General features: G+C 62.4%; 2 protein-coding genes across 2 annotated transcripts in view; one reads left to right on the top strand and one right to left on the bottom strand.

Annotated features, from left to right (window-relative positions):
* The first annotated feature begins 996 nt into the window (after positions 1-996).
* GAREM2 (GRB2 associated regulator of MAPK1 subtype 2) lies at positions 997-8,830 on the top strand. The gene is given in 8 exon segments (XM_050894839.1): positions 997-1,108; positions 3,289-3,429; positions 5,103-5,233; positions 5,757-6,872; positions 7,641-7,804; positions 7,971-8,179; positions 8,182-8,547; positions 8,550-8,830. Coding segments are annotated over 8 exon segments (2,520 nt in total).
* Positions 8,831-10,206: 1,376 nt separating this feature from the next.
* HADHA (hydroxyacyl-CoA dehydrogenase trifunctional multienzyme complex subunit alpha) overlaps positions 10,207-19,247 on the bottom strand; it is a 29,391-nt gene continuing 20,350 nt past the window's right edge. Inside the window, exons 13-20 of the mRNA XM_050894205.1 lie at positions 19,063-19,234; positions 18,271-18,357; positions 15,739-15,879; positions 14,368-14,436; positions 13,781-13,976; positions 12,756-12,870; positions 12,015-12,160; positions 10,207-10,834 (exon numbers count right to left, since the gene is read on the bottom strand). Coding sequence (XP_050750162.1) covers positions 10,689-10,834; positions 12,015-12,160; positions 12,756-12,870; positions 13,781-13,976; positions 14,368-14,436; positions 15,739-15,879; positions 18,271-18,357; positions 19,063-19,234 — 1,072 coding nt within the window. The 3' untranslated portion in view covers positions 10,207-10,688. The remainder of the gene's footprint in view (positions 10,835-12,014; positions 12,161-12,755; positions 12,871-13,780; positions 13,977-14,367; positions 14,437-15,738; positions 15,880-18,270; positions 18,358-19,062; positions 19,235-19,247) is intronic.

Here is a 19,247-nt window from a genome sequence, read left to right as displayed (position 1 = left end):
CCGGGGGTGCTGTGTCCCCTCTGCTCCCCGCTGCGGCACCGGCGGGGCTGGAGGAGACCCCAAAACGGTGGCCAGTGCACGATGCTGCTGAGCTCGGCCGGGGCTTTTTCAGCCTCCGTGGCTGTGAGTGAGGGTGCGGGGACCCCCCCAGGGCCTGGCGTCCCCAGCTCAGGGTGGCCGTGAGTCCCCAGGGTGCGGGGTCCCCGCTCAGTGTGATGGGGATGTCCCTGCCGGGGGGGGGTCCCCGCTCCCTGTGCTGCTGCCACTCGTGCCTCGGGTCTGTGCGGCAAGTGCTGGGTTGGGGGGGTCCCCGTTGGGGGATCAGGGTGCAGGGCGGCATCGGGCTTCTCCGCCTGTCCCCCACCTGGGCCCTCTGTACCCCCCGGCCCCCCGCAGCCCCCACCCGCATCTCAGCCCTTCCAGCCCTGCTGTCTCCTTGGGAGACCCCCGGCGAGGTCTCAGCCCCCCCCCCCCACCCGCCCCCGCCCTGCACGGCCCCCGCTGCCGGGCTCCAGCTCGCCTCTCGCCCCCTTCCCCTCGGCGGCCAAAGGGAGCCGACCCCCCCGGTACCCCGGAGGGACCCGGGGCGGCGGGGCTGAGCCCCCCGGTAGAGCCTCGCTTCCTCCGGACAGCGCGGGCGGAGCAGCCCCCATCCCCGGGGGCAACGTGTCCGTCTGTCTGTCCGTGTGTGTGTCCCCCCGGGAGCAGCCCCCTCCTCGGGGGGGTCCCCGCCGGGGGGATGCCCGGCCAAAGGGGGGGTGGTGTGTGTGGGGGGTGTCCCCGCCCCCGCCGCGGGGGGTGGGGGGGGGTCCCGCCTGTCGGGGCGGGCGGGCAGGAGGGGCCGGGGGCGGGCGGGGGGCGGCTCCCGGCTGCCCCGTTCCCCGCCGCCCCCCGCCCCCGGCCCCGGCCCCGCCGCTGCCCCGGCCCGGTGGCGGCGATGGAGCCCGGTGCGGCCGCCCCCCCCCGCGGCCCGGGGCCGGCCTGAGCCGCGATGCGATGGAGAAGCTGGCGGCGGGGCTGGCCCGGCTCCGCTGGAGCCCCGCGGCGCTGCCCCTCGACGCCATCGTCAGCCAGTGCCGGCTGCCCACCCTCGTCTGCCTGGGGCAGGGTGAGCGGCGCCGGGGCCGGGGGCGGCGGGGGGGGGGGGGGGGGGGGGGGGGGAAGGGAGGGAGGGAGGGAGGGAGGGAGGGATGAAGTACACAAGGGGAGATGAAGGCTGGAGGGACGAGGAGGAGGAGGGAGGGAGGCTGGAGGGACCGGGAGGAGGGAGGGAGGCTGGAGTGATGGGGAGGAGGAGGAGGAGGAGGGAGAGAGGAGGAGGAGGAGGGAGGAAGGCTGGAGGGACCGGGAGGAGGGAGGGAGGGAGGCTGGAGTGATGGGGAGGAGGAGGAGGAGGAGGGAGAGAGGAGGAGGAGGAGGAAGGCTGGAGGGACCGGGAGGAGGGAGGAAGGGAGGGAGGGAGGCTGGAGTGATGGGGAGGAGGAGGAGGAGGAGGAGGAGGAGGAGGGAGGGAGATGGAGAGAGGAGGAGGAGGAGGGAGGAAGGCTGGAGGGATGGGGAGGAGGAGGAGGAGGGAGGAGGCTGGAGATGAGGAGGAGGAGGGAGGGAGGAGGAGGAGGAGGAGGGAGGGAGGATGGAGAGAGGAGGAGGAGGAGGGAGGAAGGCTGGAGGAACAGGAGGAGGGAGGGAGGGAGGCTGGAGTGATGGGGAGGAGGAGGAGGGAGGAAGGCTGGAGATGGGGAGGAGGAGGAGGGAGGAAGGCTGGAGAGATGAGGAGGAGGGAGGGAGGAAGGCTGGAGGAAGGAGGAGGAGGGAGGGAGGGAGGATGGAGAGAGGAGGAGGAGGGAGGGAGGAAGGCTGGAGTGATGGGGAGGAGGAGGAGGAGGAGGGAGGATGGAGAGAGGAGGAGGAGGAGGGAGGAAGGCTGGAGGAACCAGGAGGAGGGAGGGAGGAGGCTGGAGTGATGGGGAGGAGGAGGGAGGGAGGATGGAGAGAGGAGGAGGAGGGAGGGAGGAAGGCTGGAGTGATGGGGAGGAGGAGGGAGGAGGAGAGAGGGAGGAAGGATGGAGGAGATCCAGGAGGAGGGAGGGAGGGAGGCTGGAGTGATGGGAAGGAGGAGGAGGGAGGAAGGATGGAGAGATGAGGAGGAGGAGGGAGGAAGGATGGAGGGAGGGATGGAGGGTGGAGGGGCGAGGAGGGAGATAGGAAGGCTGGAGAGGTGAGGAGGAGGAGGGAGGAAGGCTAGAGGGATGGAGAGGAGGGAGAAAGGGTAGAGGGAGGAGGGAGGGAGGCTAGAGGGATGGGGAAGAGGAGGGAGGAAGGCTGGAGGGACAAGGAGGAGGGAGAGGGGAAGGCTGGATGAGTGGGGAGGAGAAGGGAGGGAGGAAGGCTGGAGGGGTGACGAGGAGGAGGGAGGTAGGAAGGCTGGAGAGGTGAGGAGGAGGGAGGGAGGCTGGAGGGCCAGGTGAGATGTGACCAAGCTGCTGTCCCGGGTCCAGGGCTGCTGCTGTTCGGACTCGTCTCCCGTGGGGGCCGGGGCTGCCCCCGCCGGGCAGGGGGCCGGGGGCAGCGGGGGGGCTCTCACCTGCATCCCTGGGGCTCCTGTCCCGGGCCTGATGTGCTGCCTGGGCCAGCACCCATGGGCGTGGGTGGGGGTGTGAGGGTGGGGGTGTGAGGGTGGGGGTGTGAGGGTGGGGCCCAGGCTGCCCCCACCCCCCCAGCCGTGGGGCCGGGCGCGGGTTGCCCTCGCCACCCTTTTCCGGGTGACACGCCGGAGGTGGTGGCACCAGGCTGGCAGGGGCTCGGAGCCACCGCGTCCCCTCGCCACCCTCCCCGGGACACAGCCTGGCTGGGGGGGGGGGGGGGGGGGGGGGGGGGGCTGGCTGTGACCCCCACGCACAGGCTGGGTGGGGAGCGGGGGTGCGCTGTGGGGTGCACAGGGGCACCCTGGTGGTGGCCCTCACCCCCCCAGAGCAGGGTCCATCCCTCCGGAGCAGGGTGGGTGCTCGGGGCCATGCCGGGGGTGGGTGCCGGGGCCGTGGGGTGCAGCGGCGGCGGGGGCCCCCGTGCCGGCCCCGTCTCAATAAACTTGTTGTTTGCGGCGGCTGCGGCTTTTCAGGGGGGACAAAGAAATTGTTTCCTGGGCAACTGGCGGCTCTTGGCAGCGGGCACCTGCTCATCCCTCCGGCTGGCCGTCCGTCCATCCGTCCGTCCGTCCACCCCCGGGTGCCCCCTGGGGAGGGTGTGGGGGGTGTCCTGGGGATGGTGACAGTCCTGTCCCCCCGGCAGGCGAGCGCGTGGAGGGGGTGAGCGCCCAGGACGTGCTGCTGGTCCACTCCTGCCGGCAGTGGACGACGGTGACGGCTCACAGCCTGGAGGAGGGACACTACGTCATCGGCCCCAAAATCGACATCCCGCTCCAGTACCCAGGTGGGGGGGGGCCGGGGCGCGAGGGGCGAGGACAAGGGTGTCGGTGTCCCCTGGGGCATCAGGGCTGGGACACCCCCCCTCCGGCGGCTGAACTGGGGGTGCTCCAGTAGGGCCCAGTCTGGGGGAGGAGATGCTCTGGTTCAGGGGGATGCTCTCTGCCCCTCCTGCCCTGCCAGCGCTCAGCCCAAAGCTGGGGTGCTGGGGGGGGGGGCTGGCAGGGATGGGGTGGGGATGGGGATAAGGTTGGGATGGGATAGGGACAGGGAGACAGGATGGGATGGGATGGGATGGGATGGGATGGGATGGGATGGGATAGGATGCAGACAGGGACAAGGATGGGGACAGGGGCAGGGATGGGGACAGGATAGGATGGGATGGGGTGGGGATGGGAGAGGGATGAGGATGGGATGGGGACAGCGACAGGGAGGAGATGGGATGGGGATGGGGAAGGATAGGATGGGGACAGGGAGAGTAATGAGGATGGGATGGGCTGGGATGGGGATGAGGACAGAGATGGAGATGGGGACGGGGACAGGGATGAGATGGGGTGAGAATGGGGATGAGGATGAGGATGGGGATGGGACAGGGATGGGAACGGGCTTGGGGCTGGTGATGCAGACGAAGGTGCTGAGATGCCGGCGCCCGCTGTAGCAAGAGCCTTAATGACCACTCTAAGTGCTCGCCATGTCGGTAATGAGTCCTGCTAATAAATAAATAATGGGAAATGGAGCGGGGGAGGGGTTAATCGCCCATCCCAAGGCGGGGGCCGAGGAGGGGAGGGTTGGGCAGCGTGTTAACCGGCTTCGGGGGCTCGGCTGTGCCCAAGCCGGCCACCCCGGCACGTGGGGCTGCCCCTGGTGTAGGCACCCCGGCTCCAGCCTCAACCGACTCCTGCGTCCCCGGTGCCGTGGCCCTGGCCAGGACCCTGCCCGGCGAGGGGCAGCCGTGGCCCCGGTACCGCTCGGCACGGGGCTGGCGGCGGCGGAGCCGGCTGGCGCGGGCGCGTCGGGGGATTAATATTCCCCTCAGGTCTGTCCCCGCCGAGCCGATGCCAATGGCGGCAGTTTCGCTGCCGGGTGCAGCCCCCCCCCCCCTCCCCACTCCCCGCTCCTGCCTTTGCCTCCGCCACCGTCCCTGCTGCAAAGCCCTCCCGTCCCCTCCCCGGTGGCTCTCCTGCCCGAGGCGTGGGGCAGAGGGGAGTTGTGGGGCCCCGGTGGGGCTGGAGCTGGGTTTTGGGGGGCAATGGGGCTCCCTGCAACGTTGGCTGCTCCTCTGGCCCTGCTCCAGGCGGGTTCCTCCATCCACGGGGCATTTCTGTGGCTGCTTTGGGGTGGTCCCTGCAGCGCCGGGGGTGCCGGCGCAGCATCGCCGAGATGCCCCGTGTGCCTGGGGCTTTGTGCTTTGTCCCACCCAAAAGCCCCCCCTTGATGCTGCGTGTGTGGGGTACAGGTATGGGCGATGCTCTGGTGTCCCCTCGCAGCACTTGGACACACTGGGTGAAGCCCACAGAAATGCCCCCCCCAAAATGTGATGGGGGACCCCAGGCCGTCCTCGAGGGGGGCTGCCCCCCACGAAGGGCCGTGCTGGCCCCGAGGTGGGTCACAGCAGGTCCCTGGGGCCAAGCACTGGAGATGGGCTCCTCTCACCACCATGGGTTTGGCTGTCCCACGCAGGGAAGTTCAAGCTGCTGGACCAGGACCGGGACATCCGCGAGCCCGTGCAGTACTTCAACAGCGTGGAGGAGGTGGCCAGCATCTTCCCAGACCGCGTCTTCGTCATGGAGGCCATCACCTTCAGTGTGAAGGTCCGTATGGGGACAGCAGGGGATGTCAGGGGACGTCAGGGGACACTGGTAGGGCAGCAGGTGAATGGCAGGGAGCGGTGGTGAGGCAGCAGGGGATGGTGGTGGGACATCAGGAGAGGATGGTGGGCCAGCAAGGGATGGTGGTGGGACATCAGTCAAGGGTTGGTGGTGGGACATCGGGGGTAGGTGGTGGGACATCAGGAGAGGACAGTGGGACAGCAAGGGATGGTGGTGGGAATCAGGGGATGGTGGTGGGACATTGGGGGTAGATTGTGGGACCTCAGGGATAGTGGTGGGACAGCAGGCTATGGTGGTGGGAATCAGGGGTGGTGGTGGGACATTGAGGGTTGTTGTTGGTGGGACATTGGGGGTCAGTGGTGGGACATCAGGAGAGAACAGCGGGACAGCAGGGGATGGCGGTGGGGCATCAGAGGATGGTGGTGGCACATTGCAGGATGGTGGTGGGACGGTCGGGGGACTGTGCCGCGGCAGCGGGTCCCATGGTGGGGCTGTCCTGGGGCAGGTGGTGTCGGGGGAGTTCAGCGAGGACAGCGAGGTGTACAACTTCACGCTGCACGCGGGGGACGAGCTGACGCTGATGGGCCAAGCGGAGATCCTCTGCGCCAAGACGGTGAAGGAGAAGTCGCGTTTCAACACCATCCTGCGGAAGCTGGGCAAGGCGGCGCCGGCGGCGGGGGCCAGGCAGGTGAAGGGCAAGATGCCCTGCCTGATCTGCATGAACCACCGCACCAACGAGAGCCTCAGCCTGCCCTTCCAGTGCAAGGGCCGCTTCAGCACCCGCAGCCCCCTCGAGCTGCGGCTGCAGGAGGGCGAGCACACCATCCGCAGCATCATCGAGAAGGTGCGGCTGCCCGTCAACGTGGCCGTGCCCAGCCGCCCCGCGCGCAACCCCTACGACCTGCACGCCATCCGCGAGGGCCACTGCTACAAGCTGGTCAGCATCATCTCCAAGACGGTGGTGCTCTGCTGCATCCTCCGCCGGGATGAGCTGGTCCCCTTCCACTTCCTCCTGCTGACCGACATGCCCCGCTTCCAGCTGCCCGAGGGGCTGCTCGCCGGGGACCCCCAGCTGGAGAAGCTGCTGCGGGACAGCGCCGCGTACTGCCACGACCGCTTCAACCCCGACGAGTACTCGCGGGCCGTGCGGGAAGCCAAACCTGACTTTTCGGAGGAGTGCGCCAGCCCCCGGCGCCTGCGGCTCTGCCTGCCGGCCTGCGCCCGCGAGGAGCTCAGCCAGCCCCTCCAGCGCCTCTCCCTCTGCGCCTGCGGCACGGGGGTCCCCCGGGAGCCCACCGCCCGCTGCCAGGGACCGCGGGGCATCGTGGGGGGCACCCCGCGCCCGCCGCTGCCCGAATTCCCCGACCCCGACCGGGAATACATGACGCCCGACTGGGCCGAGCCCGAGTTCAGGACTCAGGAGCCGCTGGAGATCCCCTACGAGGAGCTCTGGAGCAACCCCAGCCCGGAGGGCTGCTGCGAGCCGGGCAGCGGCGTCGGCCGGCAGGACCTCGTCTCCTTCGGGGCCGTCACCCCACTGGGCTCCCTGCACCGCCCCGGCGTGCCCGGGGACGAGCCCCGCGGGGATGCCCCCCCCCCCGTGCCACCCAAGTCGGAGGCGGTAAGAGCCACGGTCCTGTCCCCTGGGGATGGGGAATGACGATCCTGGGGTCCCGCCTGCTGCCCTGGCTGGGGGCGATGCACCGGGATAGCCGGGCCACGAGCCCCGGCACGGCCCCGCTGGCAGCCCTGCGCCGTGGGCAGGGGGTGCGCAGCCCCGGGGCCGTGCCATCAGCCCCATGGCACAGCCGGCCCCATGGCACAGCCAGCCTGACCGTCCCCCCCCGCCGGGTGCTGCAGGGCTCTGGGCTGGGAGCCCAGTCCCCTGGCTTTGGGGTCCCTCCCCAGGTCTGTTCAGTCACCCAGATCCTCTGGGCTCCCCGGCACCACGGGGTACCCAGTTCCCCAGGGCTCCCCATCACCAGGGGGTACCCGAATCCTCAGGACACCCTTGTACCGTGGGGTCCCTGGTTCCCCAGGGCTCTCTGCACCATGGGGTACCGGAATCTCTTGGGCTTCCCAGCACCGTGGGGTACCCAAATCCTCTGGGCTCCCCTGCACCATGCCTTGTGAAGTCAGGGCTCCCCTGCACCACGGGGTACCCAAAATTGCAGGCTCCCCTTCACCCTGGGGTACCCAAATTTTTGGGGCTCCCTGAACCATGGAGTATGCGGTTCCCTGGGGCTCCCCGTTGGTACCCAGAGCTTCGTGGCTCGACCGGGGCTGGCTGCCCCTGAGCCCCTCATCGCCCCCTCCAGCCGCGGGGTCCTGGGGGCAGATCCCCCGGCACCAGTGACTGGGGGCCTGACGGCGCTTGCCCCCCTTCCAGGTGAAGGAGGAATGCCGGCTGCTGAACGCACCCCCTGTGCCGCCCCGTGGCAGCCGCCCCCCGGCACCCTGCAGCCCCCCGGCACCCCTGCGTTGCCCGAAGCTGGCACCCACTCCCTCGCCCAGCCCCAGCCTCTCCTACTACTCCTCAGGGCTCCACGATGGGTGAGTGGCTCCGGCACGGTTGGGGACGTTGGGATGCTGTGGTGGGGATGGGGTGGCAGGTTGACACCCCCCGAATTGGGATGTCCCTGCAGCGTGAGGCTGAGGATGGGGGGGGTAACGCAGCCCCGGGGTGATGGTGATGCTCGTGCTCCCCTTCCTCCGTCAGGTCGGTCCCGCGGAGCGGCAGCGGCTCGCCCTCGCCCGACGCCTACTCCTTGTACTGCTACCCCTGCACCTGGGGCGACTGCAAAGCCGGGGAGGCCCCCGGGCGCCCGCTGCCCCCCGCCGCGCTGCCCCCTGCCACCCAGCCCACCCCCACCTCCTGGTCGGACCCCTGGGCGTACGCCGAGGCAGGCAGCGGCTGCTCGACCCCGCTGCCGGGGCCGAGCCCCCCCTGAAACCCTACCGCAGTTGCCCCCGCCTCAAGCCCCCGCACCCCCAAAAACGCTTCGCTCCCTTCGGGGCGCTCAACCCTTTCGCCGGCCCGGCCGAATGGCCGGAAAGCCCGGAATGGCCCAAGCCGCCTTCGGCCCCGGCCGCCCCTTCCTCCTCCTCCTCGCCAGAGCCCTTCGCCCCCGTCGAGGAGCCGGCGCCCCCGCCTCGCCCACCCAAGGGCTTTGAGGGGGACAGCATCGTCATCCGTGGGGCGGCCCCGCTCTCGCCCGCCGTCCTGCGTGGGGCCGAGGGCGGCGTCACCCGCGTCTACCTGGCGCAGGGCGTCATCGAGGTGCCGCCGGCGGCGCGGGGCGAGGGGGGGCCCCGCCGGCCGCCCCCCGTCCCAGCGGGGACGGGTCTCCCTGGCTGCCCCCCGCCGACCTCTCGGCCCTCTCGCTGGAGGAGGTCTCCAAGTGCCTGCGCTTCATCGGCCTCTCCGAGGACGTGGTCAGCTTCTTTGCCCGCGAACGCATCGACGGCAGCATCTTCGTGCAGCTCAGCGAGGAGATCCTGGCCGACGACTTCCGCCTCACCAAGCTCCAAGTGAAGAAGATCATGCAGTTCATCAAGGGCTGGCGTCCCAAGATCTAGCCGCACGCTGGGGACCCCCTGGACCTTGGGGGTCCCCCAGCCACCTGGACCACGGCTCTGGCTCTCCCCACTCCCGTCCCCTGCCCCGCTCTGGCAGTGCCCACCGGCTGTGGGTTTTCCTCCTCCCCGGCCGCTCGGCCCTGTTACCCAGCCCTCCCTCCTTTCCCTTTTAACACTGGACAGTAATTTTGGCCCGAACGGGCTGGAAAATACTGGAGTTTGCGTTGACTGGTTTAACTTAATCCTTGTGGATTAGCGTAATAAAGGTATGGGAGAAAAACGAGCTGCCAGAGAAGCCCCTTGCTCAGGGAGGAGGGGGAAAGGGGCTCTTGGCGGGGATGGAGGCTCCGGGGGTTGCTCCCATCCTTGCATACCCTTCCCACCTCATGGGAAGGGACCTGTGTCCTCCATGCAAGGGAAAGCATTGCTCTCAGAGCTGCTCTGGGCTGCCCACACCCCAGGGTGATTTCATGGCCCTGGAACGAAGGTTCCCTGCCTGACCGACATGGCCAATGCTGGGGAAGGGAAGCAGAGACCTGCCCTCAGGGCTGCATCCACCACCCAGTGCACCCGACTCTCCCAGGGCGTGAGGTACCCCAAGGATCCCCAAGCTCCCCAAACCCTGCTCTGCACAGAGCTCGATGGGGCCACAGCAACAGGAGGGTCTGGGACCAGACCTCCCCAGCCCCGACTCCAGTCCCTCGGCCACGGAGCGGGAGCAGGGCTGCCCCGGACTTTGCTCGCACCCTGCAAGCACAGCTCCTGCGCAGCCCTCCATGCAGGGGGCAGGTCCTGGGGGCTGCGGCATCCCGCACCCCCCCCCCCCAAGGAGGGCTGAAGGCTGGTTACCAGCTCCGCAGGCAGCAGAGGCAGGACGAGATGATGTCTCAGCCTAATTTTTGTCCTGTTAGCTTTTGAGAAACGAGCACAGACGTGACGTGAAAAGAGCAGCGTCACCCAGCTCCTGGCCCAAGCCCTGCCAGGGCGCAGGAAAAAGGGCTGGAGCCTGGGGAGGCCCCGCGCCGCAGCAAGGCAGGGAGGTGGAGGCCAGGCCGGCTCTGAAATTAGTGACAGGTACACAGAGATTTAAAGCCTTTTAGTTTAAACTGAGCTCTCCCCACGGGGGACCCTTCTGGCCCTTGGCTGCTTGATTTGCAATTACAGGCAGGTCCATCTGCCAGGATAACCCCGGCGGCAGCGCTCGGGGCCAGACAAAAGAGCCGGAGGCTCCTCACAGACCCTGATTGATGGCAGAGGTGACAGAGCCGGTCTTTGTTCTGCACTGCCGCCATCCCCTGCCTTTCCCCACCCTCCAGCAACTGCCAGCAGCCCCTTTGTGGGTCTCTCAGCCGGCAAGCACAGAGAGGACCCCAGAGGATTGCCTGAACGCTTTATTTCTGACTCGAGCGGTTCCCTTCCTCGGTGCCGAGAGGCTGCTGCCCCAGCGAGACAGGAGGAGAAGCAGGCATGGAGTCCAAACCCAGGAGATGGGGATTTATTTGGTTGGGAGGTTTATGGAAAGGCAAGGCCTCAGGGCCAGCTGCATGGTGGATGCTGCCTGCCAGACCGGGAGCTCTGGAGGTCACAGCACGGAGGTGAATGCAGAAGAAATTCTCTCTTCCAGCGAGGAGCCACCAGGCCCACGCTGGCACGGGACGGACGTGCCCAACACACAGTAGCTGGATAAGGCACTTGAAATGACTACAAGCCATGAGGCAATCCGCTGCCACCCTCCTTCCTTCCCTGCCTCCCCCGGGTGCTTTGCAGATTAACCTACAGAGAATGGGGTGTCGCTGGAGAGCCGGTGGCCCCAGCTCGAGCTGTCGGTGCGTCACGGGCGGGCGGCCTCGGGCCACGCTCACTGGTGGAATTTCTTGCTTGGGCTGTTGGCGTGGTCCAGCAGCAGCTGGCAGGGTGTGAACTGGCTGCCGTAGACGGCCTCGTATTTCCGCAGCTTGTCCACCAGCTGCTTGGCTCCGTACGAGTCTGCGTACCTGAAGGGACCTGCCGGGGACAGGGGGACACGTCCGTGCCAAGGAAGCGAGAAGCACCAAGGGCGAGAGCGCTGGATTCAGCCGATCCGTCCTCCTCCAAAAGAGACACCCCCCTCCCAGTCTCTCGGCATGGCAACACAGGACCCTGCTCCCTGCCTGCCCACCTGCGCTGAGCAGAGGCAGACTGGATTGCTGGGGCCAAACTGGGGCACAGATAATTGGGACTGCTCCCTTAGTCTGAGCTTGCCTCAAGGAGGGAAAGTGCTAGGTACTTGGCAGAAGCACTACCCCATGCCCAAGAGCCCTTGGTATCCTTCAGTTGTGACCCAAACCTCAGCTCGTGCCTCATCCACTGCCCAGGCCATGGCCACGGCCACCCAGGCAGGCTGCAGGTGGGTCCAGGAGAACTTTGCCCATGCTCTTGGCTGGGCCCAGCAAGTACCTTGGCCTGAAAAGTGCTGTGCACCACGGCTGAGGTTATCAGCTCAGCTTTATCTGTGCCATGTGAGGGCATGGCGGGGAACAGTGGGTCGTCGGCCACCATTTCTCAACTCTACGTGCAGCACGAGACCAGGTTTCCAGAAGTGCTGCAAAGACGCCTGCCTGCCCACGCAGGCAAGTAGCAGTGGCAAGAGATGTGATACCAGAGCCTCGTTTTTCACCAAGCACCATACGGCTGCACACAAGCAAGCCAGGGATTTCTTAAAAATGTAGGGCCTTTGCAAGTCTCCCATCCCACCTACGTGCCCATGACTATCAGGCACGGTAAAAGCTCTTTCTCTGAAGTTCTCACGGGAAGTGCTGATGAGGCTGGGGCCAGCATAGCTCTGCCTTCTTATTCAAACCTGAAGACACAGCAAATGGCCTGGTTAGAGTCCCTTGATCCCCACCAGCCACCGCTCTGTGAAACAGCTGTCCCAGCAGAGGAACTCCACTGGGTCCTGGCAGAAAAGTCTCACAGCAGCTCTCAGGCTCACTGCCACCTCTCGTGGGGTGGGAACGCTGGAGCAACCTCTGGCTCAGGCTTTATAGGGGAGAAGGACACTCAGGCTTGTCAGACTGCAGCTCAAACCTGGCCTGAATAGCTGACTCACTCGCCTCTGGTGGCTAGAGCCCACTAGGCAAGCCCACTATGAAGCTTTCAAGCCAAGCCATGCAGCCTAGCCCAAACCCCAGCTGAAACCGCTTACCTCCCAGGCACGGCGGGAAGCCCAAGCCGAACACAGCACCAATATCTCCCTCCACGGGGTTGCTGAGGATCCCTTCCTGCAGGCACATGGCTGCCTCGTTCACAAACCTCGTCACCAAGCGCATCTGGATGTCCTCATCAGTGCAGCTGCAAGGAAAGAGCCTGTAAGGGCTTGTGCAGGTAACACAGCAGCTGGATGGAGGAGCACGTGAAACCAGCACAGATTGGGGACAGAGCCAGGCCTGGGGTAGGGGAGAGAACAGTTTCTCACTGAGACTGCCCCTATCCGCATGAGGACAAGGACTAAAGTTCTGTGACGTGTCCTGAAGCAGGCACGTAAGAACGGCAAAAGGCTCGACCAGGCCAGATGGGAGCTGCTCCAGATGTTTCAGTGCCAGGCTGTACAACAGGTCCAACGCCAGGAAGGTCACAGCAGGGGCTGCACCAACCCGCATGCCCGGGGATGAGCCCCACCACAGGAAAGCTTTCTGCAAAGGTGCCCAAGCAAACGCTGATAAATTCGAGGATGCCCCATTCCTGCTAGCACAGGCTCTCCAGAGCCAACAGCCTGCCCCCCTGCCCGCCAGCTGGGAACAGCCCAATGCCATCCGGAGCGACTCCGTGTTCAGCAATGTCCTCCCGTGCTGCCTGGTGCAGCCCTCATGCTGCTGCTCAGAGGCAGGAGAAGGAGCTGGGGTGAGAGCCAGCCCACACCACCGCTCAAGCATGCACAGCTACTTACACTTCAGGTTTGGCTGGCAGTTTGAACCGCGCCAAGATCTCATCCATGCCAGAATTCACGCTCCTGTTCTTCACCCCCTCCTGGTAAACGTAAAAGCCTTTCCCTGCCTTGCGACCTGCCAGGGATAAAAAGAGACAGTCACATCCTGCCACGCGTCCCGTTTGCTCCTGACACCTTCACCTCTGATCTTCTTGTAACTCCTGCTTCTGCTAGCACGAGCAGATCCTCCCGGCACAGGCAGCTTCTCTGCACTTCAGAGCGAGCCTGTTTGCTGCCTCACCAAGGACAGAGGAAAGGGGGCCCATGTCCAGCTGACTCCTTGGCAAGACGTTGCCGCTGTGCCAGGCGCTAATGCTGTCCAGAGGACAGTCACATAACGCCACCATTTCCGTGGCTACAGCAGCAAAAAGACACGGTCCTTGTCCACACCTGGGAGCAAGGGACAGAGACGACAAGATCACCTGAGTAACCCGCACTGCCAGGGGTCTGGTGACAGCAAGGGTCATCGGAGGGTGAGAGCTGTCGTGGCCCAAGCGCAGGTCCCGCTGACGGACACTGCTCCGTCCTGGTGTGCGCTCAGAGGCACAGCCGCCTCTGGCACCCAGTGCCACCGCGGCACAGCTTCTACCATGCAGACAGAGACGTAATTTGTCCTTGCGCAGAGCTTCTAAAGCTCAGCTCAGGGCTTGTTTCACTTGGGCACATTTATTTCCAGCCGCTTGCTCCCCATATCCCAGAGCACTTGTACAGATTTAATGAAAGGGTCAGACAGAGGTTCATGAGATCTTGCCTGCTGCTTTTGCTCCGGGCAGCATCTTTGCCTGCTGCTGCTGCCGCCGTTTCTGCAAAGGAAGGTCTGGCTGCAGCCAAAGGTCTGCCCAGGGTACAGCTGGGAGGGATTCCCGACCCACTCCCAGGACTGTTCTCTGACTGCCCTCACCCGAGGCAGAAGAGGCTGATGGACGCTACTACTCTTCCTTGAACAAAGGGGAAACGTGTTCGATCAAAAGAGCCTAGCGTCTCACCTAAGAAGCCTTTTTCCACCATGAGCTTGAACAACTCGATACTGCCTCCTCCAAAGCGCTCGCCAAAGGCCTTGCCGAGGTCCTCAGCCACGTGCGTGGCCACATCCACACCCACCTCGTCGATCAGCGTGGCAGCACCCACAGGAAAGCCGAAGGCCGTAGAGATGGCATCTATTTTCTTTGGGTCAATGCCCTCCTGCAAGAACAGAAGGGGAAGCAATGGTATCTCTGGGTGAGGGTCCTGGAAAACCAGCGTGGGGGCAGAAAGCCCTCGCTCATCTGGGGCCACAGACTGCGACCAGTCCCGTTAGCTGTTTGATTACAGATGGGAGCAGTGTAATCGTGCTTGCACCGCTCCTGACCCTCCCCTGGTGCCGTGTGGGGAGGAAAGAGCCTCATCACCGCCTGCACCAGGTCTCACCAGCCCACAGCTCAGCCAAGAGCAGGCTGGGGACGACCACGAGCACCGGGGCTGGTTACCCACCTCCCTTCTTGGCCAGGGCTGGGGTCAGCCTGGTCGGGGGCAAGGAAGCAGCAGAGTTTACACAACTATTTGGGGGATGCTCGGTAGTCGACGGGATACACACCTGGAGAACTCGGACCACTTCTGCCAGCATCGGCCCCAGGCACCTGGTGGTGTAGAAGCCAGGCCCGTCCTAGGGAAGAGGAGTGCGGCAGGAAGGCAGGTGAGTAAAAACTGCAGGAACACGGCCTCTCTCGGCAGCACAAGAACTGCGTTTCACAGCCCAGGCTGCAGTTTGGGCGCTGACATGCAGGCCAGACACACTGAACTCCATTTCTAACAGTACGTTATCGACTGCTAGAATAGTTTTTTCCTGTAGGGCTCAGCAGTGTTTGAAGACTTCCATGAACTTACTCCCTGGAAGTTCCCACCAGAGTGTTTTTATTTGACATCGTGCCTGGAGGTCCCAAGCAGGCTGCAGAAGTCCCCTTGCTTCACCAAGCCCAACAGGCTGACAGGGGGAAAGGGTGCTCAGCACAAGTGAAATAGGCATAAACCAGTTGTTTCACCTCTGATATTGCTCATAAAGTCAGGAAGCAACAGGTTAGCTGCAAACTGCCATTCAGGGAAGGATCTGATGTGGGGATGAGTGTTAGAGAAGCAGCGCTGTATCTCCACTGGCCTTCAGAGATGCCTAGAGCACTTTTAGACAAGCCAGTTTTCCCCGCACCACAGGAGAGGCCTGCTCAGCATTGCTGGCAACCTCACACATCAGTGAAAAGACCAATCCAAAAATATGCTCATCAAACTGCCCTGAGCCTACCGGCTGAACCTCCCACACAGCTGAAATAGCATCACAGATGCTTTCTACCATGGAGCACGAGACCAGCTCCGTTTGGAGGGCCGCGTGTTCAACAGCGGCTGTGAGCCTAACAAACCATTCAAAGCCCATGGCTTTTCTGAGGCTCTGCTGCCTCCTCCTAGAGACCACAGCAGTTTGTTCTCAACTGCTGCCTTGCTATGCTGTGCTCAGCCTTCTCCCTCTGCTTGGTATAGCTCTTCCCCTGCGCTTCTGTCTGTATTTCTGCTCCTTCTCACACGAGATTCAAATCCAGAAAGAGGAGGGTTACTGCTCATTGACCCTCTGTCCTTGCAGCTTGCCAGGGAGAAGAGGAGGTGAGAGTCCTGCCCAGACTCTGCTCCATCTCGGATGCCACTACAGACTTCAGCCTCCTGGAAGCTGTGTGGAGCAGGACTGCCAGCTCCTCGTGCTAGCCGATCAGACTGCGTCTGCGCCTTCTGGCCTTCCATGGCTGCTCCAAAGGACACTCGAGGGATCACCTGGGCACCTGCCGCCTTCTAACCTCCGTTTTTACTTCTCAGCACAAGTAGCTAATGCCGGTGTATTCACAGCCATGTTTCAGCCTCCTCTCAGTGCACAAGCCTGCCCTTTTATTTACTATCCCAGCTCATATTTTGTGCAGCGTTCCCTCACCTTTACCACGATGACGACCTTGCCCTGTTTGAGGCCAACAGCAACAGCGGAAGCGGCCGTGTCCTGGGATGTTTTGTCTGTGGTGATGATTTCCAGCAGCTGCATTCTGTCAACAGGGGAGAAGTAGTGCATCCCGATCACCTAGGCAGAAGGAAGAGCTCAGGGTTAAGCAGGGTTAAGACAGACTTTGGCTCCCAGAGTAATCTGCTGGGCAAGTCAAGTGCCCAGCTGCAGAGGGAAGCAGGCCAGCATGGGCACCACAGTGCGCTACCCATTCAGCCACGTGCTCCACTGCATCCCTCCCTGACGGGAGTGCTCTCCAACTCCCCTTCTCTCCTCGGCTTTCCCAAGGACACAGCACATGCCCCACTGCTCTTGCCTCAGTGAGGATTTAGGTATAATGCTTAGAGGACCAAGAGTGCTGCTCAGCTCTCTCTGTACTTGTTAATAGTCTGGCAGCAAAACCTGTCTGGGAATCTTCGCCGAGCTCAGTCCTCGGGCGAATGACAAGCGCTGCGTGATCTGCAGGTACTATCTGAGCTGGCAGAGCAGCCACACGCCTGGGTGGTGCTTCTTCTGAACTATGAGAGTGGAACAGCAGTCACAGAGACACGTTGAGCAGAGTCCCTGTGTTCTGCTTGTGAATGTTTTGTTTTGGTGCGTTTTTTTGTTTTGTTGTTTTTTTTTTTTTTTGTGATGAAGTGAATCTAAGGACAAGGCGGCACGTTTCCAGAAACCAATTACAGAGGTAAGTGCAGCCTTCCTCTGGGAACAGCATTTAAGTGGAGAGTATTCGGCTGCGTGCCTCACTTTCTTAACATGACCATGTAATCAGCATGTCACCTTCATGCCTCCTGGAAGCTACACTTGGCACTAAGATCTGTATAAGTCAGAGGCACCTTGCAGGAGAGCTGCAGACTGCAAAACTAATTAAAGAAAATACACTAATTAGTTAACTGATTTCCTATTACTTTCCCCATAAAGAGCCATTACACAGGCAATTTATACATCAGAGGATGTTCTATGCAAGTCTGAACAAATGACTCAGTTTGCATTTCCGATGCAACTAAGGTCCGACAGCAAACCAGGAAGAAGATCACGAAGGTCACAGGAACCTCCAACAGTTGGGACACACATTGTCACCCTATGGACTTTAGAACAGAATATTTCAGTTGGAAGGGACCTATAATGATCATCTAGTCCAACTTTGCAGATGATCACAGAACTTCTGCAGGAAGACAAGTAGCAGAGGCAACGCACTGCCCTGGGCAGGCTTGAGACCCTTGCGGGAGTTTAGGGAACCAGCCAAGGGTACTTTTGCTTTTGCATTTGTGTAACGCTTTCCAACTGAGCTCTAGAGCTTCCCCCTCCTTCTGCCCAAGCTGCTACTTCGTCCCTGTCCCACCTTTTTTAGAGAGGGAGATGGGATTATCTCACAGGAGAACTGCTTGCCCTTTCCTTCATTTTCTGCAGCCCCAGGTAGGCAAAGCAGATTCCTCAAATGAGGGGAAAGCGTTTCCCCCTTTTTATATCACGGCTGCCCTAGATCAACGCTTAGCCCTCGGGAGGTGACTCCCCCTGGTCACGCAGATCCCCCACGCTACTTCAGACGCTGCAGTGTCACGTCTGGTCTCCTGCCGCTGCTCCCCGAAGGGCGCAGGTCTCCTGTACGGCCCGTGTCAGATCTGCCAGCCTCAGGCTAGCAGGTATCACAGGTACCCTTGGCAGCCACAGACGGCAATGAAAAACAGTGTGCAGCTGATTCCTCCCAATCCCGCGCATTCACACCCCTCAGATAGTAACTCCACCAAGCACGTCCCTCAGGGCAGGCTGCTCCACATGAAGCAGTGTTCCTGCTCCGCTGTGCTTGCCTGGGCTAAGGGATGAGGAGGCAGTTACTTTATATGCTGTTTAGACTTCAAGCAAAGGGATGAAGAAGTCCTCTGCTCCAAACCTCTGCCACAAGCTGCTATGTTGCTCTTGGTATCCTGTTCACAGGGATCATTTGGAGCCAGAGAGAAAACCCCACCACCCCCTCAGGAGCTGATCCCATGGCTGACCAAGGCTTCAGTTTCAGGACCTCTGAGTTCAGCTTCCCGCCACCGACTTTTCTTCCCTTTTTGCTGCTAGGTTAGTGCCTTCTCCTTGAGAAGGCCTTTTCCCATCATGGCAAGTCACTCCTATGTCTAATCAGTTTATCAAAACGACTGAAGTCTTCCTGGCTGGAATTCTCTCAGCTCGAGTCCTTCCATAGCTTCTCTGCCCCCATGTGCATTAACGTTTCCTGAAGTGCGCTGACCTCCCGACTGCACCCTGCCTCGCCAACATCGCACTTGGGGTGAGCCTACCTTCATCCCCCTCCTACCTGTCCAAAGATCACAAGCTCTTTCTTCAAAGCTCGCACTGGGGACAAAGGTTGAGCTGTTTCATGTTCTGAGGAGGAAGCAGAAGATCCCAGCGCTCACCTACAGCAAAGGCAGTTTGCCACGAACAGCACAGACTCATAGCAGGCACGTGGCACTGGGTACTCACCTTCTCTGGCCTCTTGCTAACAGCAGCAATTTGGTTGATGGGGAGGGCAGAGGTGTTACTGGCGAAGACACAGTGAGCAGGGATCACCTGTGGCAGGGGGTGGAAGAGACAGGGTAAATGCACAGGCTCCAGAGTCGGGTGTGCAGAGCCCCGAGAGAACAGTACCAGCACCTGGTAACCCCGACAAACAAGGCAAACCCGATTTTCTCTGTCAGGGCAGACAGCATTAGAAACTAATTGTAAAGCAACAGCCCAAGTCAGCCAGATCTGACTTCCCCTGAACTCTCTCCAGGTCTGCAATATTAGTCTGAGAGTCCCCATGTTTCTGCCAAACCATTGCAACCACATTAGACACTGCAGGGTGGGGCTTCAGAAAGGCGCACAGAACAGCTCCTTTACCATGCAGTTATTTCCCCAAGCGTGCTCTTGAACAGAAAAGAGCAGTGGCAGCAAGCTAGAGATAGTAAGTAAAGAACTGTAAGTTGTGGAGATACCAAAAGACGTTACTGTCGTATCAGTGGTTTTTTGGAGCAGCTCCCAGGAGTCAGGGAATGTCAGAACTGCCCCAGTCAGCTAAGAACTAGTGACTGCTTATTGAACAGTGAATACCCTTAGTGAATAGGAAGGCTGAACCTTGACACTCCCCCAGGTACTGACATAAATAACTTGCACCAAGCACCAAAGTGCAGCACAAAGGAGATGTGACAAACCCAGCAGCACAGGACAGGACACCCTGAGTCTCCACCATACAGGGGCCACATCTAGCACAAGCTGCTCAGAACCGATACTCACGGCCTCCACTTCCTTCAGCACTTTGTGCTTGATGTTAATGTCCTCGAACACAGCCTCGATCACCATGTCTGCCTTCTCAAAGCCCTTGTAGTCCAGCTGGCCCGTCAGGTTGCTGAGAATGGAGTCCCTCTCAAATGATGTCAGACTCTTCTTCTTCACCTTGGTGTTCAGCCTAGGGAAGGACA

Source organism: Gymnogyps californianus, chromosome 3 (genome assembly GCF_018139145.2).
Source record: "Gymnogyps californianus isolate 813 chromosome 3, ASM1813914v2, whole genome shotgun sequence".
NCBI lineage: Eukaryota > Metazoa > Chordata > Aves > Accipitriformes > Cathartidae > Gymnogyps > Gymnogyps californianus.
The sequence above is the reverse complement of the archived record's forward strand: the minus strand, read 5'-3'. Positions and strand labels throughout refer to the sequence as shown.